The sequence below is a fragment of the Podarcis pityusensis genome (assembly GCF_964106645.2).
Source record: "Podarcis pityusensis genome assembly, chromosome: 14".
Taxonomy (NCBI): Eukaryota; Metazoa; Chordata; class Lepidosauria; order Squamata; family Lacertidae; genus Podarcis; species Podarcis pityusensis.
Window position 1 is genome coordinate 774,714 of NC_138039.1, and position 26,810 is coordinate 801,523.

Here is a 26,810-nt window from a genome sequence, read left to right on the forward strand (position 1 = left end):
TGGTCCTGGCTCCCCCCCCCCGGGGGTCCTCAGTTCCAGCAGACTTGCACAGGCCCCAGCCCCTGTGAGGGAAGCCCCTACCGAGGGGGAAGCTCAGAGGGACACAGTGCAGGTTTGGCCCAGCCTCCCGTTTCAGAGACTCAGTGAGGGTTGCGGCTGTGGACCTCCGTCAGGGTAGGGTGGCTGGGAGTTGACTGAGCGGCGCTCCTGCGTGTGCTACGCGGCTTTTGACCTGGGCCCCCAGAGGCTGCCCCCGGCCCCGTCTGCATTCCCTCTGCCTCTGGGGGAGGCTGCCTCCCAGTGCTCAGAGCAATGGGGCATCCTTCAGGGCTGTGGGGCTGGAGCAGCCCAGGAGGTTTTTGCTCCCTTGCCCCCCTGGCCGCCCTGTTCTGAACAGCTTCTCAATAAGCTGATGGCTTGATGGCTGCTGTCTCAGAGCACTGCCTGCCCTGAAGATGCTTGTTTAAAATAAAATACTTTGTGTGCCTTTAAAGCAGGTTTGCCTTTCTGTAGCTGCTCAAAGAGGCCGTCAAGTGGATTAAAACAAAGTCTCCAGCTCTGAATAAGCAGATGAGCTCTTAACAATAGTGGGAGGTGGGGAAGGGAGCAATATTCTCCTCTGCAACCCAAGAAACCTTTTTTTTTTTTAGCTCAGTCACTTTGGTTCTCTGCTTTCAGAGAAAGGTTAGGGGTAGGCGCCCCCAATGCACAATTGCTACTCCTCTGAAAAGCCGCTCTAACTCATTTACAAAGTTTTTGGGCTTCCCGTTGCCAGAACAGAGGAGTGGAAGTGATCTGTGCGCCCCAGATTTCAAGTTTGGCTTCAAGTATTTTCTCAATTTCCAGAGGGGTCTCAGCAGCCGTGTGATTACGGTTGCAGCAAAAGCGGCAGGGAGTCTTTTCTGGGTGGTAGCATAGGAAAGGCACTGTGGTTCTCCAGCGGTTTGACTTTTCACCCCCAGAGGCACACTCCATTGTCCCTCGAGACAGATGGAGGCCGGCAAGTGTTTGGAAACGGAGGCCAAAGCAGAATTTGCCCGTTTTCCAGATGTAACAAGACTTTGTTGAGCTTCTTGCTGTAGTCACTTCTCCACTCGCTCCCGGGTCATATTTCCATGCAGTCTTGTTACCCCCACAGCAGGCCTGCTGTCTTCTCTGATGCCTCTGGTTTTGTGCATGGACTCCCTCGGCTGCGTTGTGCAGCCTACTTGATCACTTCTGCCGGGGCTGATAAGCTGGCAATCTCTCCCGGCCACGGCCCCTGCAGCTGCTGCCTGCACCCAGGGCAGGGTAATCTTTCTGGGTGAAGCTGAAGGGCAAAGAGGGCCGTAGGGCACAGCTTGTTCCAGGCCTCACTGTCTCCCTGGCGCCCGGAAGTTGGCCTCCTGGCAGCTGTGAGATGGGAGAGCAGCAGGCAAGACCCCCGTTGACCAGGCAGGTTTGCTGCTTCTGCCTGCAAAGCTAGTTTCTTTTTGAGTCATCCAGGCAGATGCTGACGTGCCACCTTTACAGTTTCATGCCTTTTTCCCAAAGCTGAGCAAGCAGCAGCTTTGCAGAATATCCCCTTTGGTGGAGAGATGTTGGAAGGTTCATAGAGTCGTAGAGTGGGAAGGGACCCCCAAGTGGCCATTTAGTCCACCCCCCTGCAATGCAGGACTCAAGCATCCCTGACAGATGGCCATCTGGGACAGACAAAAGGAAGTCCTTCCCCACCCCCGCCCCCCAAAAAACCTGCCCTTCTTCAGAGAGAATCCTTCCTTCTGGGGAACTTCAGGACTTTGCAGGCCACACATTTCCCCCCTTTCCTGATGAACTTCGCCCATGCATAAATGCATCTTTTCCTCGACAGAAGGAAATCTGGGACACCGGCAGGGGGAGGAGGGCTTCTGAGTTTGGCCCTGGCCTGTGGCTCCCAGCTGCAGACGGGCCCTTCTGGCCCCCCCAAGACCTAAGGCTCTGGCGTCACTGGGAGGGGGCCATGGGGCTCAGCTGCTCCCCCCGCAGACACGCCTGAGGCAGGAAGCAGAGCTGGGCACACCTGCCCCTTTGGCCCAGGGAGCCCTTTTTCGCAGGGAGGGGCAGTCGGTGACCCCCCAGGTGGTGCTGGTACCCCTGACCATCGGAAGGTGCACAGCTGCCTCCTGGTCCCCTGCTCTGGAGCAAAGCCCCATCGCGCTGCCTGTCCTCAAGCGACCTGTCCGCACACCTTGCTGCTTAGGGGAACCTCACCTGTCCGGCGCCTGCAAACTCTGCCTAATCTTTCCTCCTGAGAGCTTGTCATTAACAAAAGTTGCATGAGCCTCTGACGCTTTCCCTCTCGATATAATTCTGATGATTTGAAAGACGGTGATCTTTGCGGCATCTTAATTTCCCCCACCTGATGGACTCCAAGGTGCCCCAATGTCTCGTGTGTGTGTGTGTGTGTGTGTGTGTTTGTAGACTTAATGGTGACACAATGCATACCAATTCATCCCGCCTCCGGGACGGTGTGGGGCCTGCGCAAGTGCGTTTCTGATGCCCGTTTCTGCTCCCGAAGGTTCTCGGACGTCATCCTGGCAACGATCCTGGCTACCAAATCGGACATGTGCGGCAAGAAGTTTGAGCTGAAGATCGACAACGTCCGTTTCGTGGGACACCCCACCCTGGTTCAGCACGCCTTTGGGCAGGTAGGCCCCGCGGGCGCCAGGGCAGCCTGGGCACAGCCTGTGAGTTGGGTCCCTCTGCTGCCCCGGCCCCTTTCCTGATGGTTCAGCTGGCCAGTGGTGGGCTGGGAGGGGAGCTCGGAGCAGCCCTGGGGGGCCAGCTGCAGTCGCCCAGTGCCGTCCAGCCAGATTGCCCCCCAGGTGCCCCCTCTCACGCTCTGCTTTTGGGCCTGCTGGCCGGCCCCCAGGTGGCCCTTTCTCCCTCCATAACATCATTCAGTCCTTGCCCTGACATCGCCTCCTCTCCTCTCTGGGGAGCTGAACCCTTTCCGGCTCTCCTTCCAGGGGGGAGTTGCGTTTCCACGCTTGCACGACCCGTGTGGGTGCTTTCCTGGGACCTGTGTCTGCCTCGACTTCTGAACTGGCCTGCCAAATTTGGAGGGGTTCTGAGTTCGATCACGAGGAGTCGGACTGGTGCCCCACAGTTTGTAATGCGGCTGCTGGGGGTCTCGGAAGCTGAGCCAGAGCACAGGGACAGAGGAAGCTGCCTTGTTCAGACCCTTGGTCCATCTAACCCTATAATGCCCGCACTGACTGGCAGCAGCAGCTCCCTGGGGTTTCAGGCAGGAGTCTCTCCCAGTCCTCCCTGGAGGTCATGCCAGTGGGGCTTGAACCTGGGACTTCTGCATGCCCAGCAGCTGCTCTGCCACTGACCCTTGGAGCGCTCTAGGAAAGGCCCGGCCAGCTGGTTTCCATATTTCCCCCCTTAAAAACAACAGCTCTGCTCTTAGTGGGGGGGGGGGGACTGCACAGTTCAGAGTTGGAGAGCCTCCTGGGCAGGGGTCTCCTTGGTCCTTGTCCTGCAGCCGCCCTTGGGGTGGAGACATGGGTGCCAAAGGGGGGGGGGTGTCTCAGACTTCCGGCTCTCCTGCGCCTCCTTGTGGTGACATGCAGACCCTGCAAAGTCCTTTGGCAGCTGCTGCAAACTTTCCTGGGCTTTTCGCATCTCCCTTCTGTTTGTGAAGCCCAGAGAGTCCTTCAAAATGAGGTGGGAGGGCTGGTGGCGGCTAGGGCTCTGCATATGCTCAGAGGCACTTGCCCGCCCCTGTCCCTGAGCATTGGGAAGAGGTGCCGAGCCTCTGATCAGATCAGGCCCCTAGTAGGCTGATGTTCGTGGGCACAAACCCCATGCAGGCCAGGGGAGGGAGCAGCAGTAATAATGATGATGATAATAATAATAATAATAATAATAATAATAATAATAATAATAATTTATACCCCACTCTGGGCAGCTTCCAACAGAATATTAAAAACACAATAAAACATCAAACATTAAAAAGCTTCCCTAAATAGGACTGCCTTCAGATGTCTTCTAAAAGTCAGGTCATTGTTTATTTCCTTGACATCTGATGGGAGGGCGTTCCACAGGGCGGGGGCCACCACTGAGAAGGCCCTCTGCCTGGTTCCCTGTAACTTTGCTTCTCGCAGTGAGGGAACCGCCAGAAGGCCCTCGGTGCTGGACCTCAGTGTCCGGGCGGAGCGATGGGGGTGGAGATGGGAGGGGGGGTCTCCCTTCTCCCTGGCAACCCGTGTTCCTTTTCTTTGGTTTCTTCCTTGCCTCCAGGCTGCCTCCTCCACACTAGCCCAGGGAGGGGGCCACAGCCAGTGGGAAGGAAGACCAGGCTAGCAAGCTTTGTGGCTTTATTTGAATGATGGATTGACTCCATTTCTGCCTCGCCTTTTCCTCCAAGGAGGGGGCCTGTGTGGTTCTCTCCCCACCTGCTCATTTAATCCCCACAACGACCCTGTGGGGTAGGGGGGGGGCTGAGAAGCAGGGACTGGTGGGAGGGAGAGCCTACCTGAAGCCCTGCCACCTGGACCAGCCGCCTGATTCCCTAGTGTACAGCAGCTTACGCCCCGTGAGGGTGAGGTAGTCCTGCAGCCCCCCCCCACCCTCCCCAGCCCCCCCACCCTCCCCAGCCCCCCCCAAGACCCTCCTTGCCAGAGGCTGCCCCCTCCCCTCTCTTGGCTGCCCCCTTAAAAGTCCGGCTTGCTTTGCAGATCTCCAAGACAGACCCCTCCCCAAAGCGGGAGATGCCCACCATGATCCTCTTCAATGTCGTCTTCGCCTTGAGGGTAAGGACCTCCCTGCCTCCGGGTTCTGAGCAGCCAGGTCAGGGGGCACCTGCCGTTTCCTGGGAATCAGAGCCCAGGCGTGGGGGTCACCCCACATGTGCTGCAAAGTCCAGTGAGAATGTGGGGCTGGCTTGGGGGGTGCAGCAAGCCCCTTGGCTCTTCTGCAGGGATGTGTGCCATCGAGGGTCTCCAGGCTGCTTGGGGGAGCCTGATGGGGGGGGGGAGGCTACCCCAGGAAAGGCTTTGGAGCCTTCCTTGCTTCTGCCACCCCCCAAGGGCCTGCCTGGGGTTTGGGTGGGGCAGGCGGGTGGGGCAGGCAGAGGCCCCGGCCTGGTAATCAGCGGAGGAGCAGCTCTGTGACTCAGCAAGAGCTCTGAAAGCTGAGTCACGGTTTGCGGACCAGGGTGGCAAGCATTATCGGCAGCCCGGCCCTCCTTAACTGGGGCTTGGCAGCCGCCTTCCAGCCCCCTCCGGCTTGCCTCTCCAGCCCCACCTTGCCAGCTGCGTGGGGCTGATAGCAGCCTCCACCTGTGGGTTAGGGGGAGGCCTGAGCAAGCACCTTCGTGGTCTCAGGGATGGGAGCTCTCAGGGTGGACAGCAATGGGGAGGCCCTTTGGCCGGTAGCCCAGGCAGCGGCCTGTGGGTCAGGGACCCAGCTCCAACCTCCCCGAGGCTGAGGGCAGGCAGGGGGGTTGCACAGCTGGTCTGCTCTGGTCTGCCCTCCCTCAGGACCGGGTCTCCTTGGGGGGGCTCAGAGAAATGGCTGGCCCACAGCAGGTGGGGCTAAGGGGCAGCCGCCATGATGTAGCAGAACAGGAGCGTCACTGGGAGCTTCAGGGCAGATCAAAGAAAGTCATCCTTAAGGCAGGACAGAGCCAACTATGGAACTCACTGCCACAAGCTTTCAAAGAGGATTGGACAAATTCCTGGAGGAGGAGAGGGCTTCTCATGGCCCCTAGCTCTGCCATGTTCCTGAATCCTGAAGAAGAGGGCTCTTGGGCCCTGATCCTGCTTGCTGGTTCCCCACAAGCGCCTGGTGTCACTGTGAGGGTAAAATCCTGGACTAGATGGGCCGTGGGCCTGATCCTGCAGTTTTAGTGTTTTTTGGCTTTTTTGCCAAATACAATTAAGCAAGTAAACATACTTAATTAGATCATGTTGTGGGGCATCTGAAAGCTTTTTTTTTATTTTGACTATCTGTAAATTTATTTGTTATTTCAAATTAAAATTTTACAGGTATATATATCAAACATAAATCATACAAACAAGATCCCAAGGAATCTCCTTGACTTCCATCCTCCCCTTTGTGGGTCCTAATTTAATCATTTCCTCCATCTTTTTTGATGATCCAAATCTTTTACTTCTCCATTGTGTCCAAAATTTGCCCTTAAACTACAAGTGATATTCCAGTCCTACTAATGATTTTAACTCTTTACAATGGTCTTTCCCCATTCCTCATTAAATATGTTGTCTTCCCGATTTCTGATTCTTCTGGTCATTTTGACCATTGCAGCGTAGTCCATCAACTTCACCTGCCATTCTTCTCTCGTCTTCTTCCCATCTCTTGTCTTCTTGAAGAGTACCAGGCAGATGGGTTAATTTGCAGCTAAAAGGACCCAAAGGTTCTGACAGGCTTTTGCGCACATAAATGTGAAAACCCCAAAACAGAGCCAGTCCTGGGCTCCAGGCCATGGCTTCCCCCAAGTCCTCTGGCTGAGCTGGTGGGGCCCCTTCTGTCCTGCGGCCGGACTGCCCTGCCTGCCCCCTTCCCAGCCACCTCTCTCCCCCCGTCTCCCCCTTAGGCCACCGCGGACCCCTCAGTCATCAGCTGCCTGCACAATCTCTCTCGCCGCATCGCCATTGTCCTCCAGCATGAGGAGCGCCGCTGCCAGTACCTCACGCGAGAGGCCAAGCTCATCCTGGCCATTCAGGACGAAGCCTCTGCCATCTCGGAAAGTGAGTCCGGCCGGATCCGGGGGCCGCAGGGAGCCCTTCTACTGCTTGCCCCCCACCCTCAGGCCAGGCATCTGTCTGGCCCTCGTGGGCTCAGCTGGGCGGGGTGGGGGCTTTATTATTATTGAGTTATTAGATTTGTATCCCGCCCTTCACCCAAAGATCACAGGGTGGTTCACAACACAAAAACGCCCTGCCTGCTGTTCGTGGCACTTCCAGCAGCCATGGGGGGGGGGTGGCATGTCCATTTGGAGCTGGGGGGGGGTGAGGAGGTTTCCTGGGGAAGCCCTTTGAAGGCCCCGGAAGCCATACCTGGCTGTTGTTCCCCTCCTCCAGCGCCTGAAGGGCCCCAATCGCCTTTCCTCCACATCCTCCCCAAGTGCAAGCTGGCCAGAGACCTGAAGGAGGCTTACGACAGGTAAGCATAGGCGGGTGGCCGTCTGTCAGTTATGATTAGCCGAGAGGGGTCCCTTCCGACTCTACAGTTCTATGATTCGAAGTCAGCCTTTGGGGTCTCAGCCCTGGGGTGGGGGTGGGGGTGCTGAAGGTTGAAAGCCCAGCAGAGGCCTCCGTCCCAGGTGTTGCTCTGGCCCCTGGGTCATAATAATAATAATAATAATAATAATAATAATAATAATAATAATAAATTATTTATATCCTGCCCTCCCCAGCCAAAGCCGGGCTCAGAGCGGCTAACAACAATAAATGTAACACAGCATTCTAAAATCAATTCATTCTAAAATCAATTCAGAATCAAATCAATGGCAACCATTGGGCTACAGTTCTATGGGGATTACCGAAGGAGGGGGTTAGACTGTGCCTTGGCCAAAGGCCTGGTGGAACAGCTCTGTCTTGCAGGCCCTGCGGAAAGATGTCAAGTCTCGCAGGGCCCTGGTCTCTTGTGACAGAGCGTTCCACCAGATCGGGGCCATGGCCGAAGAAGCCTGGCTCTAGCCGAGGCCAGCCTAACCTCCCTGTGGCCTGGGACCTCCAAGATGTTTTTGTTTGAAGACCGTAAGGTCCTCCATGGGACATACCAGGAGAGGCGGTCCCGTAGGTACGAGGGTCCTAGGTCGCATAGGGCTTTAAAGGTTAAAACCAGCACCTTAAACCTGATCCTGTACTCCACCGGGAGCCAGTGCAGCTGGTATAGTACTGGGTGAATGTTATCCTGCGGCGAAGACCCCGTAAGGAGTCTCGCCGCCGCATTCTGCACCGGCTGGAGTTTCTGGGTCAGTCTCAAGGGCTGCCTGGGTCTTTTTGCAACTTTCCCAGCCCTGCGATGCCCGTTTTGCGGTGAGGCAGCTAGAACTGCGCTCAGTGTCCTAAGCACAGGTGCACTCCCTCCCTCTCTGCAATTACGGCTGCTGCTGTGGGTCTCCCCTGACAATGCCAGGTTCCAGATCCTTCTGATCTTGGACGAATCCTGCTGCTTGCTTGGGTCAGGCTCACAGCTGCCCAGCGCCACCTGGCGGCCATCGACGGGGCTGCAGAGGGAGCTGCGGCTGGTGGCTCCTGTTCTTTATTATAAAAATTCAGCCAAACCTCGGTTGTCGAATGTAATCCATTCCGGAAGACGGTTCAACTTCTGAAACGTTCGACAACCGAGGCGCAGCTTCTGATCAGTTGCAAGAGCTTCTTGCACTCAAGCAGGAGCTGCGTCGGACGTTTGGGTTCCAGAAAACGTTCAAAAGCCCGGAGCATTTATTTCTGGGTTTCCTGCATTTGGGAGCCAAAACGTTTGAAAATGGAGCCGTTCAAGAACAGTTTTGCTATTTGTACCCCTCCCAACTGACGGTTGCCCCAGCCACCCTTGGCCCAGCCAGCGTGAGAGAGGGGGGCTGTTCCTTTGAGTCGAGGGTCAAGCCCTTTGTCGAGGGGGCCTGCGGCTCAGTCCCTGCCAGGGCTGGGGGCTCTGGGCCACGCGGCCTCTTCCACCTGCTCTCTGTCCCCCGCAGCCTCTGCACGACAGGCGTGGTCCAGCTGCACATCAACAACTGGCTGGAAGTGAGCTTCTGCCTGCCCCACAAAATCCACTACGCTGCCTCTCGCTTCATCCCTCCGGAAGCCATTGAGAGGAGCCTCAAGGCCATTCGGTAAAGACCGGGTCGTAATAAAATGGGGGGGGGGGTGTTGTGCTGCTTCCTGGTCCCGGAGCGCGTCTGGATCTGTGCTTTGGGGGGCAGTGGGGTGTCTCTGCGTTGCAGGAGGGTTGGCCTGGATGACCCTGGGGGGCCCCTTTGCAGCCCTGCAATGCTGCGAATGTCTGTGTGCCCCCGTCTCTCCCCCCGCTCAGGCCGTACCACGCCTTGCTGCTGCTGAAGGACGAGAAGGCGCTTCTGAGCGAGCTGCCGCTGGACTGCTCCCCCGCCCTGGTGCGCGTGGTCAGGACCACCTCGGCCGTCAAGAACCTCCAGCAGCTGGCCCAGGACGCCGACCTGGCGCTGCTGCAGGTGAGGGGGAAGGGGGGGTGTCCTAAGACTCTGGGGGCTGCCGCCAGAAGCACCACCCGCTCCTCCATTCTGGGCTGGGTCCAGCAAGGCCTCCAGTCTGCTCCCTGGCCAAAGGGACTCTCCGCTTTGACTGCCGTTATCCCTGCATTGCAGAGGGGGTCCTTTCCAACGCTGTGGTTCTGTGAACGCCCCCCTCCCTGGATGCCCCAGTGGTAATCCCAGGGGCCTCGGAGGCCACTGAGGCAGCAGCTGCTCTTCCCCACCTTCTGCTCTGTGTCTCACTCCGGACTAGTAGCTCTGATGCCACTGTTGCCTGGAGGGGTTGGCACCTCGACTGGGAGGCTCCCCGCCCCCAAGCCCAGAGCAGTATCTCCTCCTCTGACCCCGGTCGGCACCCACTGCTGCCCCTCCCTCGCTGCTGCTGTTTCTTCTGTGGGGCTGGGGGAGGCTCTGTTCTTGGCCTGGAGCAACGCCTCTTACCTGGCTATCTGGGAGATGGGGAGGGACGTTGCTCAGCCCCTTCCTCACTCAGGGGGCCTTGGGCCAACTCTCCTCAAAAGTGGAGCCGGTGTCCCCAAGTTGACAACTGAGAAAAGCAGGTGGGACCCAGGAGATTCCCATGGGGGGGCACTTTTGTGGCTGGAGGAGAGGCCAGGCAGTTTCTGAGAAAAAGGGGGACTCCCTAGATGTGACCCCAATCCAGGCCTTTTCTCCCTGGCGAAGCAGCTTCCTCCTGCCGCTTGGGCCCGGGAACCTGGGGAGGTTCTGCTGGTGCCGAGTGCGAGTCTTCCCCTTCCCTCCCTGTGGCAGGTGTTCCAGCTGGCAGCACACCTGGTCTACTGGGGCAAGGCCATCATCGTCTACCCGCTGTGCGAGAACAACGTCTACATGCTGTCTCCCAATGCCAGCGTCTGCCTGTAAGTCTCTGGGCATCCAGCTCTGCCGAGTGCTCTCCCCTCCCCTCCCCTCCCCCGATGCTGGCCTCTGGGGCGGCTGGGGGGCTCATGCAGAGAGACCCCCCCTGACCTCCTGCCTGCTCTGCCTCTCCCCCCACAGCTACTCCCCTCTGGCGGACGACTTTGCCTGCCAGTTCCCCGGCCACGACCTGCCTTCCGTCCTCTCCAAGTTCTCCTTGCCGGTGTCCCTGTCGGAGTTCAAGGACCCCCTGGCTCCCCCCGTGCAGGAGGTAAGCTGCCCCTGGCACCCCTCACCCAGCTGGCCCCTGGGCAGCCCCCGGGGGGTGGCGTGTGGCACCCCACTGAGCCCCTCTTTGCCTCCCCCCGCCAGACACAGCTCGTCCAAATGGTCGCCTGGATGCTCCAACACCGACTGCTCATCCAGCTGCACACCTACGCCTGCCTGATGGTGCCCCCCAAGGAAGAGGATGTCCGGCCCCGGGCGGAGGAGATGCCCCTGGCGGCCAGAGTCGGGGGGCGCAGCCTCAGCACCCCCAACGCCCTCAGCTTTGGCTCCCCAAGTAGGTGGAGTGTGTGTGTCTTTTGGAGCCCTGCTGCGAAGGGGTCCTGGGTCACTGAGTCTGTCCCCATCTTACCTTTTGCCAGATGCTCCAAATGTTTTTCCCATCATACTTCTGGGCATAATAGGCTTTACTGTTTTTATTTAGTTTGTTACCTTTATACGCAATATGGAAAAAAATGGAAAATGAGAACACAAAATGCATAACCTAATAACAAATACCCCGAAAAGCTGCAAAGTCCCCTCTCCACAAACATAAGCCGTAGATTTTTTTCATCAGTCTAAGGCCTGGTTGAAGAGGAACGCTTTTGCCTGGCCCCTAAAGCGATGGAATGAAGGCGCCAGGCAAGCCTCCCAGGGGAGAACGTCCACAAGCAGGGAGCCACTGCAGCAAAGGCCCCGTTTTGAGCTGCGGCTGTGGCTGAGTTGCCCCACTTGTAGGAAAGGATCTCCTCTACTCCAGCGAAAGACGGAAAGGGGTTGTGGGGGATCCCAGGGCTTTTGCAAACGCCACACGAGCTTCAGCCCCCGTCCGTCTGCACAATGAATCTTGTATGGCCTCATCCTTCCACACCCTTCACAGAGCAAGGGGTGGCAGTGGCAGCTGGGGGGGGGGGAGCCCTGAGCATTGCTCTCTCCACAAGAGGCACATGCATGCATGCTCTGCCCAGGCTGCTCTTTGCGTCTCTCCCCCTTTGCTTTGGGGGCCTGGGGGCCCTCTCGTGACGGGCCCCGAGTGACAGCACAAGCGCCTGCCTTTGCTGGGTGTGTGTGAGAGAGGGTGCGCATGAGCCCCGTGGGCAAGAGGGCAGCCGAGGGGGGCGGCCCGCTCCACGCTTCCTTGCGTCTTTGTCCCCCCCAGCCAGCAGCGACGACATGACGCTCACCAGCCCCAGCATGGACAACTCCAGCGCAGAGCTGCTGCCCGGAGGGGACTCCCCTGTGAACAAGCGCATGACCGAGAACCTGCTGACCAGCCTCCCGGAGCACGAGCGAGAGGCCATCCTCAGCGTCCCAGCCGCCCACAACCCCGAGGACCTGCGCACATTTGCCAGGTAGGCAGGGAGGGGGGCAGCTGCCTTCAAAGAAGGAAAGGGCCGGGTGGGGCGATGGCTGATTCTGGGAAGAGGACATAGTCCGTAGGGCGGCCACAGCCAGGATTTTTGTTAGGGGGGCAGAGCCAGTGTGATTTGTCAGTTAGTTAAGTATTTCTGTTGTTTTACTTGATCTGCCCCCCCCCCGGCTACACCCATGGCTTCTGTAATTTGAAGACCATTTCTGAAGGAGACCCTAAAGCTCACAATGAGCAGCTGAGATGAGCAGCCCCTGCCCTGTTGGCGCAGGTCGGTTCCAGCCCCTTCAGACCCCCCCTGCCTTTCTGCCCCCTGCACAGGTTGGGGGAGCTGCCCTTCTCCCCCTGACTTCTGGCACCTGCAGCCGTTTCTTCCTTTGGAGGGGTGGAAGTTGCTCTGGGAGAGCGGAGAGATCAAGGGGGAGGTTTGGGGGTTGCCCTGCCCGGCCCTTGCAGCTCTCCCGGCTGGGCTGGGGGGTCCTGGGACCAGCGACCGCCCTGTCTCGGGTTTCCCGCTGGGGGCTCCTTGCCCAGGCTGCAGCTGCTGCCCCCTACCTCTGCCCTCCTTCCCCCCCCCCAGGCTTCTGCACTACTTCCGGGGGCGCCACCACCTGGAGGAGATCATGTACAACGAGAACATGCGCCGCTCACACCTCCTGATGCTCTTTGACAAGTTCCGGGGCGTGCTGGTGGTGACCAACCACGAAGACCCCGTCATCTCCGTCTTCCAGTCCTTCCAGAAGTGAGGAGAGGCCGCCGCTGCCCAGGACTTTGAAGGAGGATTGCTGGCCCTCGGGATGGGGGAAGAAGGCACCCCCTTCTTGCAGCCACATGGGGGGCAAGGAGGGGACTTGGGGGCCTTGTGCACAGACGCCTGATTCGGTCACGCTCCTGGCACTGCCAGGCCTCAGGTGCTTCTTCTGGGCCTCTGCTGACGGCTGCAGACATAGCGATCCATCTGCTGGACACTTCTCTGGGGTGGGGGGGTGTGGAGAGCTGGGGGGGGGGGAACCTGTGTCTTGATAGTTGCAGGCAAGCCTCAGACTGTTCACCTGCCATTGCACAATTACAACCACATGCTGGAAAATGTGAAATCTTTCTCCTCTTAAGTCAGGGAACAAGTCTGTTGTGAAAGTACCGGCTCTCTTCCTCCCTGCCTTGACCCACAGACCTACCTTCCACACTTCTGAAGGGCAGGTGACCACTGGCCTGGCCTCCTCTCTCAGGCCACCTGAACTGGCCGCATCCTGCTTGCTCAGTCAGGTGGCTCCTCTCTCTTCCACAAGGGGCAGGAGCAGGATTAACAAAGGGAATGGGGGGGAGAATTTGTTGGGGTGATTCTGGTACCTCTTCCTAGCAGCGGAGGAACTCTTATCTCCCCACATCGTGGGGGGGGGGGGGTCTTCCTCCTTCCAATTCTGCATTTTGCAGGCAGCTCCTTCCTTCAATATGCTGCAGGCAGGAAGGCTTTTCCGCAGCCACAACACCAGCCTCAAAGCAAAACAATTATTTTATTATGGAAAGAAATAAATTCACAAGGCTGAAAGAGTCCCGGCCTTCCCTGTTCTTCTCCCCATCCTGGGAAGCCTCCTGACCCCCCAGTTCCTGGGCATCAGCAGCAGGGAGAGGCCTCTGCTGGCGGCCGGCTGCCTCTGGCCCCCTCGGCCGCCTTGTCCGTCACGCTCACGCACGGGTTGCCCCAGACGTAGAAGCGCAGGGGCTGCTGTGCCCACTCGCCGCTGATGCCAATGCGGGGAGCGGAGATGACATCTTCCTCCCTGGGCACGTCCAGGCCGGGCTCCAGCCACACGGCCGGATGGCAGGCCAGGTCCCGCTGGTCGAAGGTCTTGTCCACAGCCAGGGCCTGGCAGAGCTTGGAAGGCCCGTTGCACAGGTGCCGGTCCTTGAGGGGGCGGGGGGCCCCTTTCCGCTGAGCCAGGCGCAGCTCTCTCATCGCCTCCAGGCCCTGCAGGGGCTCCAAGGAGCGCAGCAGGACAGCCGCCCCCTCCCCTGGCGAGAGAGAAGGGAGGGGGCAAAGGTCAGGGCAGGCCAATCCCGGCTCAAGGGATCTTTCGGAAGGGGGTCGCAAGAAAACCTCCCGTATTCTAATCCTCTTCTACCAATCTATGGGGAGACCATGCGCCGTTGCTGTCATCTCACCTTGAAAGGTGAAGAAGGGTCAGAAAGGGGCAACCAAGAGGATCTGGACGTTGCCTGGACCAGTTCCCTGAGGAGGAAACGCTGGAGCATTTAGGAAACAAGTGAGTACGGAGGGGGATTAGAGAGGGGTACAAAATGAGGCATAGTGGGCAGAAAATGAAGAGAGGCGTTTTCCTCCCTCTCCTGCCATGTACTAGTATGAGAGGGAGGAAAATTATTCTTATTGATCTTCTGGAAGTGTCAGAACAGACAAAACCTCACATAAACCATTGAATTTGATGGCCTCCAACTTGGAGGGCTTTCAAAGGGCATCAAATGCCTCTGAATATGAGATACCGCGAATCCCAAGTGCAGCCAGTTGCTCCTGCCCTTGGTTCCCGCTTGTGGGCTTCCCTTGGGGGGCCCTGGCTGGCTGCTGCGAGGGCCGGAGGCAGGACTGGGATGCGGCCCCTGGGGCATGCACAGTCAGCCCCCTGCCCCTTCCCGGAAGGGATGCCCTTGTCCACTGCCACAGGCCAGGACACGGCAGCCGCAGCCGACCAGGGACACTTGTCTGGGGGAGAGGGGCAGAAATGGAGGCCACACCATATTCCCCTGGTTCAAAGAAGCCAGGATCGGGGGGGGGGGGCTTTCAAGCAACAACCACGGCTGGACCCCCCACCTTGAAGAAAGGACTAGGCTGCCTGGGGAGCAGAAAGTCAGCCCAAGTGCTTTGATCTAAGCCTCACTCCTGTATATCTGAAGGAGCGTCTCCACCCCCATCATTCTGCCCGGACACTGAGGTCCAGCTCCAAGGGCCTTCTGGCGGTTTCCTCCCTGCGAGAAGCGAGGTTACAGGGGACCAGGCAGAGTGCCTTCTCCATAGTGGCACCTGCCCTGGGGAATGCCCTCTTGTCAGATGTCAAGGCAATAAACAACTATTTTACTTTTAAAAGACATGTGAAGGCAGCCCTATTTAGGGAAGTTTTTAATGTTTAATTGTATTTTAATATTCTGTTGAAAGCCGCCCAGAGTGGCTGGGGAAACCCAGCCAGATGGGTGGGGTATAAATAATAAATTATTACTATTATTATTCCCTTGAGTTTCTGGATGGACACAGAGAATGTTGGCTTTGATGGACCCTTTGGCCAGATCCATCAATTTGGCTCTCTTCTGATGATGCTCAGAACAAAGCACAGCCCCCTTGGCCCCCCCCACAGGGCCTGTGTGCCTGCCAGATGAGGGTTGGGGGCAGGAGAGGCCCCCCAAACTCCCCCGGAGGGCTCAGAGCTTTCCTACAGGACGGCCACCTGCTTACCTTGGCTGGAGATGTTCATGCAGAAGTAGATACCATAGATCTGGTACACGTACAGAGTGCCCGGCGCCATGAACATGGCCGTGTTCCTGGCAGTCTGCCGCCCGCCCCTGGAGTGGGACGCGGTGTCCTCTCCTCCCAGGTAGGCCTCCGTTTCCACAATGCGTCCCTGGAGCGCTCTCCCATCTGGAAGCCTCCGGACCAGGATCTGGGAAGCAGAGGGAAGGCTGAGCGCCACAAGCCCCCAGACCAGAGCCGCCTGGGGGGCTGCAGGAGAGAGGGCATGCCAGCCCCTCTTCCACATTTCAGAAAGCCAACTCTTGCAGCCACTGCCACTTGTGGGCAGCGCACAGAGACTCCCCATGTGGTTGCAAAGATGAAGGTACAGCTCTGGGGGCAAGCGATGGGTTCGAAAGAGGGGGCAGTGGCTGAGCCCTGGCAGCAGAAGTCCCACCACCAGGGAGGCTCCCACCCTGACCTCCGAGATCTGACAGAGTCCTGGCCGCACAACAAGAAGACGCTCCGTAGAGGAAGCCGGAAGCTGTGCAAAAAAAAGCAGGAGGAGTCCAACCCTGGCATCGCCCCAACAGCGGCAGGGCCTCTGGCACCCTAGATGGGCGGAGGAGCACCTGCCTGGCATGCAGAAGGTCTCAGGTGCCCCCCCCCATTGGAAGCAGCATCACCAGGTGGGAGGAGTGGGCAGGAGCAAAGAGCCACAAGGGGGCTGCATGGCTAAATATTAAATAATAATAATATTTTATTAATATCCCGCCCTCCCCAGACGAAGCCGGGCTCAGAGCGGCTAACAACAATAAAAGTAACACAGCATTCCAAAATCAATTCATTCTAAAATCAATTCAATATCAAATTAATGGCAACCATTGGGTTAAAAGTTCTATGAGGATTACAGAAGGAGAGAGGGGGTCAGGCTGTGCCTTGGCCAAAGGCCTGGCGGAACAGCTCTGTCTTGCAGGCCCTGCGGAAAGATGTCAAGTCTCACAGGGCCCTGGTCTCTTGGGACAGAGCGTTCCACCAGATCGGGGCCACGGTCGAAGAAGCCCTGGCTCTGGCTGAGGCCAGCCTAACCTCCCTGTGGCCCAGGATCTCCAAGATGTTTTTATTTGAAGACCGTCAGGTCCTCTGTGGGACATACCAGGAGAGGCGGTCCTGTATGTACGAGGGTCCTAGGTCGCATAGGGCTTTAAAGGTCAAAACCAGCACCTTAAACCTGATCCTGTACTCCACTGGGACCCAGTGCAGCTGGTATAGCACTGGGTGAATGTGATTGCGCGGCGAGGACCCTGTATTTTTTTTTAAATTATTATTATTATTATTATTATTATTATCATTAAATTTATATACAGAACTGTCTTTTCTCCACACGGGGAGCCAAGGCGTCTTACAGATGAAACAGAAGCAGCTAAAATCATCGGGGTGCGGGGGACACAACAGCGAAACAATGAAACATGAGTAGAATTCAGGCGTGCGCTTCTCTGCGTGCGTAATTGCGCTTTCGCTCCTGCCCTGGCCAGGCCCCGCTCGGGGGCGCCTCCCCGGCGAAGGAAGCCGTGCCCACCCGGCCCGGGCGCCTCCTCCCAGGAGGGTCCCCGTCCCTCACCTGTCCGAGCAGCGCCCTGGCCAGGCGGACGCACGGCTGGTCGAAGAAGGCGGCGCCCAGGCGGGGCGGGGAGGGCGCCTTGGCCAGGGTCCCGTCCGCCGCCGCCGCCTCCTGCTCGCGAGGAAGCCGCTTCCGCGGCCCCGGCATGGCTGCGCTAGAGGGAGGGGGTTCTGGCCGTCCCGCCCCCTCGAGGTCTCCGCCCCCCCGAGTCCGTCGGGGCGCCCCCTGCCGGGGGGAGCCGGGGGAACCCGGAAGACTGCGCGGAATCCCGGCGTCTCTCGGCATCCGCGCATCCAGGCACAGACCTCGGCTTTACTGACCCTGCTTTTGTTTCGTGTCTGTATTTGCTCAACAGTGAACCGTAATTGTATCATCAGATCCTGTTTGAGAAAATGAATCCTTTCTGAAAATTAATAAAAGGTATTAAACATAAACACCCAATAACTGCTCCGTCAAATAAGAAATTTTATCCCTTTGCCCTGACTTGAGCACACAAGTACCCAGTGACTGAAACGCCGCCTTTACCGCCTCAGTTCCTCCTTCGGATGCTTCCTGGATTTCATTCTTCATCTTTAGATCACCTTGAGCAGTTTGATCAGGGCGACAATGGCACAAGCCAGGACCATACTACTACTACTACTACTACTACTAAGCCATTCAAAGATCTCAGGTCAGTTCACAACATAAAATATAGGAGAGGCAGTCCCTGAGGAAGTGGCATCAGCTAGGGTTGCCATATTTCAAAAAGCAAAAAGTTGATGAGCTTTTTTGGCAAAATTGCATTAACATTTTGGGGATTTCTGGATATGCAGCAGTAGTCTGGATATGTCCGGGAAATTTCGGGTGTATGGTGAACTCTAGCATCAACATCATTTCCGGGAAGGGCTCCTCCATTTGGGGTTCCTAGCTTGCTGGATTTGATGCCGCCTTTGACATTCAGAGCAGCCCCACCTCCGTTACATCCTTCCCTGTCCTCCTTATGGGCTTTGTGTCCAGAGATAAGCCAGTCCACTGGTTCTCTTTGTTCCGCCAGGTTTCTGTTCTGCCCACAATTATCAGTGCTGTTCACTAAAACTAGATTGCCCATCTTGACTCGGAGGCTCCCAGCATTAGTGCACAAACACTTATAGTCAGATGTTCCGTCTCTCTCTTCATGTGTCTTTGGCACGGGCTCTGGCCTCTCGACTGCTTTCCTGTGTCCTGGCACCCACCATGCCCAGTTTAATAATTAATAATAATAATAATAATAATAATATAAATAAATAATACCCCACCCATCTGGCTGGGTTTTCCCAGCCACTCTGGGCGGCTTCCAATTGAATATTAAAAACAGCTCCCCTGTTTGAATTTCCACCAGTTTCACCATCCTCATCCCAGGAAGGAAATCATTCATTCTTAGATTACTGCCACGCGCTCTACGTGGGGCTACCTTTGAAGGTGACCAGGAAACTACGGTTAATCCACAATGTGGCAGCTAGACTGGTGACAGGGAGTGGCCGCCAAGACCACATAACACCAGTCCTGAAAGACCTATATTGTCTCCCAGTACCTTTCCGAGCACAATTCAAAGTGTTGACCTTTAAAGCTCTAAACGGCCTCGGTCGAGTATACCTGAAGGAGCGTCTCCACCTCCATCATTCTGCCTGGACACTGAGGTCCAGATCCGAGGGCCTTCTGGCGGTTTTTCCCTGCGAGAAGCAAAGCTACAGGGAACCAGGCAGAGGGCCTTCTCGGTGGTGGCGCCCGCTCTGTGGAATGCCCTCCCACCAGATGTCAAAGAGAAGAACAACTAGAACAACTACCAGACATTTAGAAGACATCTGAAGGCAGCACTGTTTAGGGAAGCTTTTAATGTTTAACAGACCACTGTATTTTAATAATTGGTTGGAAGCCGTGGCATCAATTCTTCTTCTTCTTCTTCCTATTCTTATTCTTCTTCGAACCCTCCTCAGCGCCTGTCAGTTTCCCTGGCCCTATCAAGAATGCTTTACCGAAGAAATGCATCCATTTGGTAGAAGCAGTGACCTGCCCTGAGCCCAGGAGACTGCAGATACAAAGCCCACTGCCCAGCCCCCCCTTCCCCAGCAGACCCCCCTTATTTCCGGAGGAGGACAAAAGCGATGGAGTCCTCTGGGCTGCTTCTGTCTCTTGGCCGGCAGGCAAGTCCTTCCAGAGAGGAAGACGAGCTCCTCTGCAAGGAGGCTGGGCAAGTGCCCCTTCTCCATAGGGCAAGCCCTTCCATGGGGCAGGGGCTGCTGGGGTTTGCTGAAGCAGGGCCTGGGGGCTGAGGGGCTCCGCTGAGTCTCGGCACACAGCCCAGCCGGCCAAGCCCACCGCCATGGCGGATACTGTTGCCTGACAAATGCCCAAAGATAAAAATGTCCCCCTAGCCAGCTGCGGATGCAGAGTCTCCCACTGCAGTTAATAGCACGGGATGCCAGCCAGCCAGCCCCTCCCTCCTCCCGGGCAGCCAGAGAATGCGGGCAGAGCAGGAGGATGGACGTTGCAGCCTGCCTTGGGTGACTGGCAGGCAGCTTGCTGGCACTCCCTCACCCTGCAGAAGCTGGCACTGCCCAGAGGAATCCCTGAGAACTGGAATTTTGGTGTAACCACTGTTTCACCCTTGTTTTTCTATCTTCTCGGAGCTGGGGTGGGAAAGGCTGTTCTCTGCCAGAGGAGACCCCGGAGGGCTGTTGCCAGTCAGAGTAGGCCACACTGGAGGGTTGAGGGGCATAACCCGCAACCCGTCTCTGGAGGGAAGCAGTGGCTTCCTGTTCCTCTGGGCATTCTGTGGCTCACATTGTTCTGGAAAGGATAAAAAATATTTGCCACGTAGCAATTGGGAGGCACATAAGAAGGAAAGGCACATTGTGGCGCAGCAATTCATCTGTTTTTGTTGCAGAGCCAACCAGCCAAGTCTCAGGGGGGTCCTGGCCTGGAGGCAGAGTCCATGTACAAGGTCCAGTCTAGTCCTAAGGTCAAGACCATCTCAGTTCACGTAGTCAGACGGTCCAGGGGTCAAGAAAGCCGAGGGTCCAAGGCATGGGGAGGCAAACTAAGGCCCGGGGGCCGGATCTGGCCCAATCGCCTTCTCAGTCAGGCCTGTAGACGGTATGGGAATCAGCATGTTTTTACATGAGTAGATTGTGTCCTTTTATTTAAAATGCATCTCTGGGTTATTTGGGGGGCATAGGAATTCATTCACCCCCCCATAATATAGTCCGTGTCCCCCCCACAAGGTCTGAGGGACAGTGGACCGGCCCCCTGCTGAAAAAGTTTGCTGACCCCTGGTCCAAGGTCACAAGGAGCAAGAAGCAGCAAGGTTTGGCCAGGAACGACGAATGTTGTTTCCAGCAACTGACTGAGGCTGCAAACCCTGCTGAAGAAGCTGGAGCCAGCAGATTCACATCAGGAGCAAGAGGGCTGATCAGTAGCAGGCAGAGTCACCTTGCCTTCTGCTCCTTCAGGCTGCTGCTCAGCAGGTGAAGCTGATTCCTGGCCCATGACAGTTTCTGGTGTTACTTGGACCGCCAGGACCCAATCTGCAGGCCAGCTTGGGGGAGGTCCCCTGGATGTTCCAAGCCAGCTAATCTGACCTTGCTCTGGGCTGCTCTTCTGGGACCCCCACCCAAGGGAAGCTGGAGCACCCGGAAACTACTGGGGCGGGGGTAAACCCTGGTGAATTAATTGATCTCCCAGTGATCATTCTTTGCACTCATTTATTGATGACCGAATAGATTTGACAATAATATAATGCCCCATGTGGTTGCTTTTGGTCTTTGGCTTGGATGTTTAGTATCTCAAACGGTCTCAATGCTACCGTGGGATCAACTGGCTTTTGAGGGTTCATCAAGTAGATACTAAAACAATTGCAGAATACCTGGGAGGCTGAAATCCCAGGTTGAACCAGCTGCGGCCATTGCTCCCTGGCACCGTTTGCCCACCTCCTGTCGACTGGGGGAATCTGAGAGTGACAGGCACAGACTTCCTCTCTGCTGCCTCCTTCAATTCTGAGCTGGCCTGGCTTAGAGCTGCCTTGCTGCATCTGTCACCAGCAGAAAGGCCCCATCCTGCTTGTCCCCTTGTTCCTCCTCCTCCTGTTGCTCCATTTCTGTGCTCCATCAATGCTTTTGTGCTCAACGGACACACTAGACTTCTCCTGGTCTGCCCCGCAGAGGACCTTAAGGTCCATGAATAACCCTAGTTTAGAGGTCCCAGGCCCTAAGGAAGTCAGACAATCCTCCACCAGGGCCAGGGCCTTCTCAGTGATGGCTCCGACCTGGTGGAATGCTCTGTCCCAGGAGACCAGGGCCCTGCAGGATTTAACCTCCTTCCGTCAGGCCTGTAAGACAGAGCTATTCCGCCTGGCCTTTAATTTGAATTCAGCCTGATCTTTTATTTTCCTTCTCTTCCCTCCCACTCCCCTTTTATGAAGATCGCCCACTCTGAGACCCCACAGCTAATACTCCCCTGGCCTCCTCGCTGGCCCAAGTAGGACCAATTCAGCCAGCTAGCCCTGGGGATTATCTAATGCTTATTTCCCCTAAATTGATTTTTGAATTTTATTGTTATTCATGTTTTTATACTGTATTTTATGCTGCTTTTATAATTAAGTGTTTTAAATTTGTTGTTAGCCACCCTGAGCCCGGTTTTTGAACTGGGAAGGGTGGGGTATAAATAAAAATTTACTATTATTATTAGCCCAAAAAAAGCAGGGGAGCCCCAGCTGGATTTGGGGGATCCTAGGACGGAGGAGGGGTGGGCGCAAGACTTGAGGGCTTGCAGTACATCCGTAAGAAGCATCTAATGAAAGCTCAAATAACATGACAGTCTCCCCCCTCCCTCCCCTGTTGCCCACCCCCCTCAATTTCACTGCTGAAAGGGATAAAGCCCAGAGTGATTTTTTGTGTTTTGGAAGGCCTGTGATTGCGTGATTGGGCTCCAGATCCTTCCGGCTCCTGTGGGTGGATCTTGGGACTCAGAAACAGATCCCAAGCCAGCGCTGCCATTGGGCTGGGTCAGGGAGAGCTATTTGCAGAGAGATGGAAATCTCAGGCTTAGTCTCATCCTCTGGAAAGCCCCAGAAATGAGCAGGCAGGGAAAGAGGGAAGGACGGGCTCCGACTGCTACAGCTGTGAGCTGTTTCGGGGGCGGCAGAAGAGGAGGCCAACATTCCTCTGCGCTGCCCCACCCTCCTCCCCGGAGCCTCGGCTGGACCGAAAGAGAGACTGAGGCACAGCAGAGGATGAAGGAAGCGCAACAGCACATTTCAAATTCAAAATGCTGGCTGATCTCCAGGGGCTTCAATTTCCCAGCAAGCAGCCTCCAGTCCCATCTGACAGTTTGCAGAGGGGAAGCAAAGCACTGGGACATCCACACCCACCCAGCCCCTGGAGATGGCTGCAGGGACTGTCCTCTTCTTAGCTTGGCTCCTCTGTGAGGGGGCGACGTTCCCTGTAGACATGGGGAAATCTGCTGGGAAGTTGCACAAACCCAGCAAATGCACACCTGCTCCCCATTTTAAAATAACCCCTCATGAATGAGTTTCTGGACCATAGCTGTCAACTTACAGATTTGAAAATAAGGGACCAGCAGCCTCGAAAATAAGGGATCAGCAGCCAAAATAAGGGATTTTCCGGGCATAGGTATGCTCAACTTCTGAGCCCCTCCGAGCCAAAGGCAGAAAGACCAGCCAGCAGCCAAACGAAGCCTCAAGCAGTGGCTCCCACAGTGCAGCAACCTGGCAAAGGGGATGCAGCAAGGGAAACCACCGTCACCGCTCCGCTGGGAAGCGCTGAGCAAAGGCGAGTCCCCAGGCAACGCGGCCGATTTGATTGGCACAAGGCATGCAAGCTCCACCCCCCAGTCGTTCTCAGACTCCTTATTGGGTGAGCAATGCAGCCAAGCAACACAGTTGGAGCCTCCGTCCTCCCTGGCCAGCAGGGAGGGAGGGAGAGGAGCTGCTTTCTTTGAAACCCGGGAAATTTAAGGAACATCATCAATAAGGGACAGTAGCGGGACCCGGCGCTGGGATAAGGGACTTTCCCGCCAAATAAGGGACGGTTGACAGTTATGGTCTGGAGGCGGTTGGAGGATGGATGGTGGCTAACAGATTGAGGTTGAATCCTGACAAGACAGAAGTACTGTTCTTGGTGGACAGGGGGTGGGCAGGTGTGGAGGACTCCTTGGTCCTGAATGGGGTAACCATGCCCCTGAAGGACCAGGTGCGCAGCCTGGGAGTCATTCTGGACTCACAGCTGTCCATGGAGGCACAGGTCAGTTCTGTGTCCAGGGCAGCTGTTTACCAGCTCCATCTGGTACGCAGGATGAGACCCTCCCTGCCCGCAGACTGTCTCGCCAGAGTGGTGCATGCTCTGGTTATCTCCCGCTTGGACTACTGCAATGCGCTCTACGTGGGGCTACCTTTGAAGGTGACCCGGAAACTACAACTAATCCAGAATGCAGCAGCTAGACTGGTGACTGGGAACAGCCGCTGAGACCATAGAACACCAGTCTTGAGAGACCTGCATTAGCTCCCAGTACGTTTCCGAGCACAATTCAAAGTGTTGGTGCTGACCTTTAAAGCCCTAAATGGCCTCTGCCCAGTATACCTGAAGGAGTGTCTCCACCCCCATCGTTCAGCCCGGACACTGAGATCCAGCTCCGAGGGCCTTCTGGCGGTTCCCTCCCTGCGAGAACCAGGCAGAGGGCCTTCTCGGTGGTGGCACTCACCCTGTGGAACACCCTCTTGTCAGATGTTGAGGAAATAAAACAACTATCTGACTTAGAAGACATCTGAAGGCAGCCCTGTTTAGGGAAGCTTTTAATGCCTGAAGTTTTATTCTGTTTTTAGTCCTCTGTTGGGAGCTGCCCAGAGTGGCTGGGGAAACCCAGCCAGATGGGCGGGGTATAAATAATAAATAAGGATTTATGATGATGAACGTGGTTCTGCCCCAATGGGAAGTGCCTTACCCACCGGGCGACCCTCCTCTTGCCAACTGCCCTGGTCGACCCAACAGGAGGGGGCAAAGTCTGCCTCGAACCACCTAGGTCATTCCCCCGGAGGCAGAGGTGGGAGCTGCTCCACTGAATGCTCCAGGGCTCTTTTGTTGACCCCCGACTGTTGCAAAGGGCCTGGCAAGGAGGAGCGGCCCTGATCCGGATGCTCAGAGACCAGGTGCCTCTGCTGGGAGACCCCTGAGCCACTCTCCAGATGGCGCTCCCTTATCACCCAGGTGGGCTACAACTCAAAACGGGGAAAGCAAATTGCAGCCACACGTTGGGTCCTGAGAACACACCTCTCAGGTGCCAAAGGCCAAGGTAAGGAGGGGGGTCTTCAGCCTGCGTTGGGGGCCAGGTTCAGCTCTGTGGGGAAAGAATGCTGCATTTAGGGGGCTGACCCAGAGAAGGCCACCTGAGAGGGTCTGTAGCATGGGTAAGCAAAGTAAGGCCCAGGGTCTGGATCCGGCCCAATCGCCACCTTCTTCTTTTTCTTCTTCTTCATCATACTTTATTTACAACATAGTCCACAACAACTCATACACACAAACAAACCTACCACCATTGACAATTTAATTATCAAAATTAAACTCCTATCCCCTTACACAAAGAAAACATAACAGAAAAATAAAAGACTTCTTTTATCCTGTAAATGGCCTCCTTATTTACTTCTTGTATACTGTTTCTTTTGTATGTGATTATTACAATTTTTTCTCATTATTACTGCAAAGTTTTTAAAGTCATAATCCAGCCCAATCGCCTTCTAAATCTGGCCTGCGAACAGTCCAGGAATCAGCATGTTTTTACATGAGGAGAATGTGTCCTTTTATTTCAAAATTTCAAATGCATCTCTGGGTTATTTGTGGGACATAGGAATTTGTTCATTTTTCCCCCCAAAATATAGTCCGGCCCCCCACAAAGTCTGAGGGACAGTAGACCACCGCCCTGCTGAAAAATTTGCTGACCCCTGGTAGGCACCCAAGCAGTCTAAGTTGCTTAGGGCTTTAAACACTAATAATAATAATAATAATAATAATAATAATAATAATAATAAATTTATACCCCGCCCATCTGGCTGAGTTTCCCCAGCCACTCTGGGCGGCTCCCAATCAAGTATTAAAAACAATACAGCGTTAAATATTAAAAGCTTCCCTAAACAGGGCTGCCTTCAGATGTCTTTTAAAGATAGCATAGCTGCTTATTTCCTTCACATCTGAAGGGAGGGCGTTCCACAGGGTGGGTGCCACTACCGAGAAGGCCCTCTGCATGGTTCCCTGTAGCTTTGCTTCTCGCAGGGAGGGAACCGCCAGAAGGCCCTCGGAGCTGGACCTCAGTGTCTGGGCAGAACGATGGGGGTGGAGACGCTCCTTCAGGTATACTGGACTGAGGCCGTTTAGGGCTTTCACTTATGTGGGCACTTGTCTTGACGGTGGGATCTGACCCCGATTGCTGTGGGGAATTCTGCGACCTACTGACTACAGCTTTGGTTTCCCTCCTTGTTCCGTCATCCATGATGATCCACTTGGACTCCAACTGCACTTCTGGCCTCTTGACCCCAGGAGATTCCCGGGGAGCAACGGAATTGCCTGCCCTTGCTCTGGCATGGCACTGCAGCCCAGAAGCTGCTCACGTGCCGCGTGCCACTTTTGCCCAGGACAGAACCGCTGCCCTGATCCCAATGCCCCTTGCTGGGCACCAAGGCAGCCTGGCTCTCCTGTGAAGCAGGTGCAGCTGCAGCCCTGGTGACTTAGGAAGGAAGGAGGGAGGGAGGGAAGGAGGGAGGGCGGGCCTCACCCTGCTGCCTCGCTGGGAAAGTCCTTTGCTGAAAGGACAGCTGACGCCACTCTCAATGGGGACATTCTTGCGCTTCCCGCGGGGCCTCTGCCAGGGCCAGCCTTGGTCACAAAGGGACATTCACTCTCCTTTCCTTCCTCGCCATTCATGGTCAGAGGAGACCAACCTCGGGCAAAGGCCCACCCTCTCCGGCCCCCTCCCCGGTGGCTTCGGCAGCAGCCGCTTCCAGCTTCCTGTGGACAAAGTGGCCCAAGAGCCTTGGCCTGTCCCTGGGGAGAGGTGGGGGGGGGGTCAGGGTGCTGCCGCCCTCTTGACCTGCTCAGGAACAGGGAGAGCAAGCTGTGCGGGAGGCAGGAGGCTGCGGGGACCACCGTGGCTGGAGCAGGGGGGCAGCCCAGGGAGGCTGACGTGGAGGGAGAAAACAGTCGGGGGGGGGGGCTACTAATCATCAAGAGGAACTTGTCTAATCCTCTTCGAAAGCCAGCCGAGTTTGTGGTTATCAGGAGCAAGTTCCATATTTTGACTATGCTAGGGTTGCCAGACTTCTGGAATTTCCCAGAAACAGCCAGGAAATGCTTGTCGGAAGTAGCTTCAATGTCCAGAAAAATCTGGACGTCTGGCAACCCACGTCGGAACTGTGGATTTTGGCGAATTTCCTTAAAAATACCCTCAAAAACTTCACTTTTTTCTGGGATTTTGCAAAGAGAAGCTCAACAACTTTGGGCAAAGCAACAACTTTTTGTGTTTGGGTTTCAACTTTCTGAAATATGGCGAACCTGGAGTCTGCGTGGTGTGAAGCATCAGCTTCCTTTTCTCCGCCCTGAATCTTCCAATGCTCAGCTTCACTGATGCCCCCAAGTTCTAGCCGTGAGCAAGAGATCAGAGCTTTCCCCATCCGCCCTTCCCAGGCCAGGCCAAGTCTCACACAGCTCCTCCGCCACATTTCCTCTTCCTTGCCTTTTCTCTCCGCTGAAAATCCCCCAGTGCTGGAACCTTTCTTTGTTGCTCCTTCCCTGGACCACTTTGGCCGCGCTTTTCTGACCGCTTTTCAGCTCTGCAATAATATATCCTGTTGGAGGTGAGGCAGCCAGAGCAGAACATGACCAAGGGGGCTGAATGCCTTTTCCATTCCGTTCCTCATGATCTGCTGCAGACGAGGTTGATGTTTTCTCCAGGCTCTCTGCCGGGACCCCGAGGTCTCACTGCCGGTCCT

At 56.0% G+C, this 26,810-nt stretch overlaps 2 protein-coding genes across 5 annotated transcripts in view; one reads left to right on the forward strand and one right to left on the reverse strand.

Annotated features, from left to right (window-relative positions):
* The window catches only part of NPRL3 (NPR3 like, GATOR1 complex subunit), a 36,010-nt gene extending 22,729 nt beyond the window's left edge, over positions 1-13,281 (forward strand). For all 3 annotated transcript variants that reach the window (XM_080981605.1, XM_080981603.1, XM_080981604.1), the window contains 11 exons: positions 2,537-2,666; positions 4,704-4,778; positions 6,581-6,734; positions 7,068-7,149; positions 8,690-8,827; positions 9,028-9,184; positions 9,995-10,101; positions 10,241-10,370; positions 10,472-10,661; positions 11,523-11,715; positions 12,313-13,281. In XM_080981605.1, the coding sequence (XP_080837731.1) occupies positions 2,583-2,666; positions 4,704-4,778; positions 6,581-6,734; positions 7,068-7,149; positions 8,690-8,827; positions 9,028-9,184; positions 9,995-10,101; positions 10,241-10,370; positions 10,472-10,661; positions 11,523-11,715; positions 12,313-12,478 (1,476 nt within the window). In that variant the 5' untranslated portion in view covers positions 2,537-2,582 and the 3' untranslated portion in view covers positions 12,479-13,281. The remainder of the gene's footprint in view (positions 1-2,536; positions 2,667-4,703; positions 4,779-6,580; positions 6,735-7,067; positions 7,150-8,689; positions 8,828-9,027; positions 9,185-9,994; positions 10,102-10,240; positions 10,371-10,471; positions 10,662-11,522; positions 11,716-12,312) is intronic.
* On the reverse strand, positions 13,225-17,104 carry MPG (N-methylpurine DNA glycosylase). Of its 2 annotated transcripts, XM_080981606.1 has the most exons (5): positions 16,805-17,104; positions 15,190-15,394; positions 14,631-14,768; positions 13,893-13,959; positions 13,225-13,742 (listed from the first exon to the last, which is right to left on the reverse strand). In XM_080981606.1, exons 1-5 carry the CDS (start codon positions 17,087-17,089, stop codon positions 13,265-13,267), a joined length of 1,173 nt encoding a protein of 390 aa, XP_080837732.1. In that variant the 5' UTR covers positions 17,090-17,104; the 3' UTR covers positions 13,225-13,264. The 2 variants fall into 2 exon arrangements, with proteins under 2 accessions (XP_080837732.1, XP_080837733.1); XM_080981607.1 differs by lacking the exons at positions 13,893-13,959; positions 14,631-14,768 and having other exon boundaries at positions 16,805-16,962.
* Positions 17,105-26,810: the final 9,706 nt, after the last annotated feature.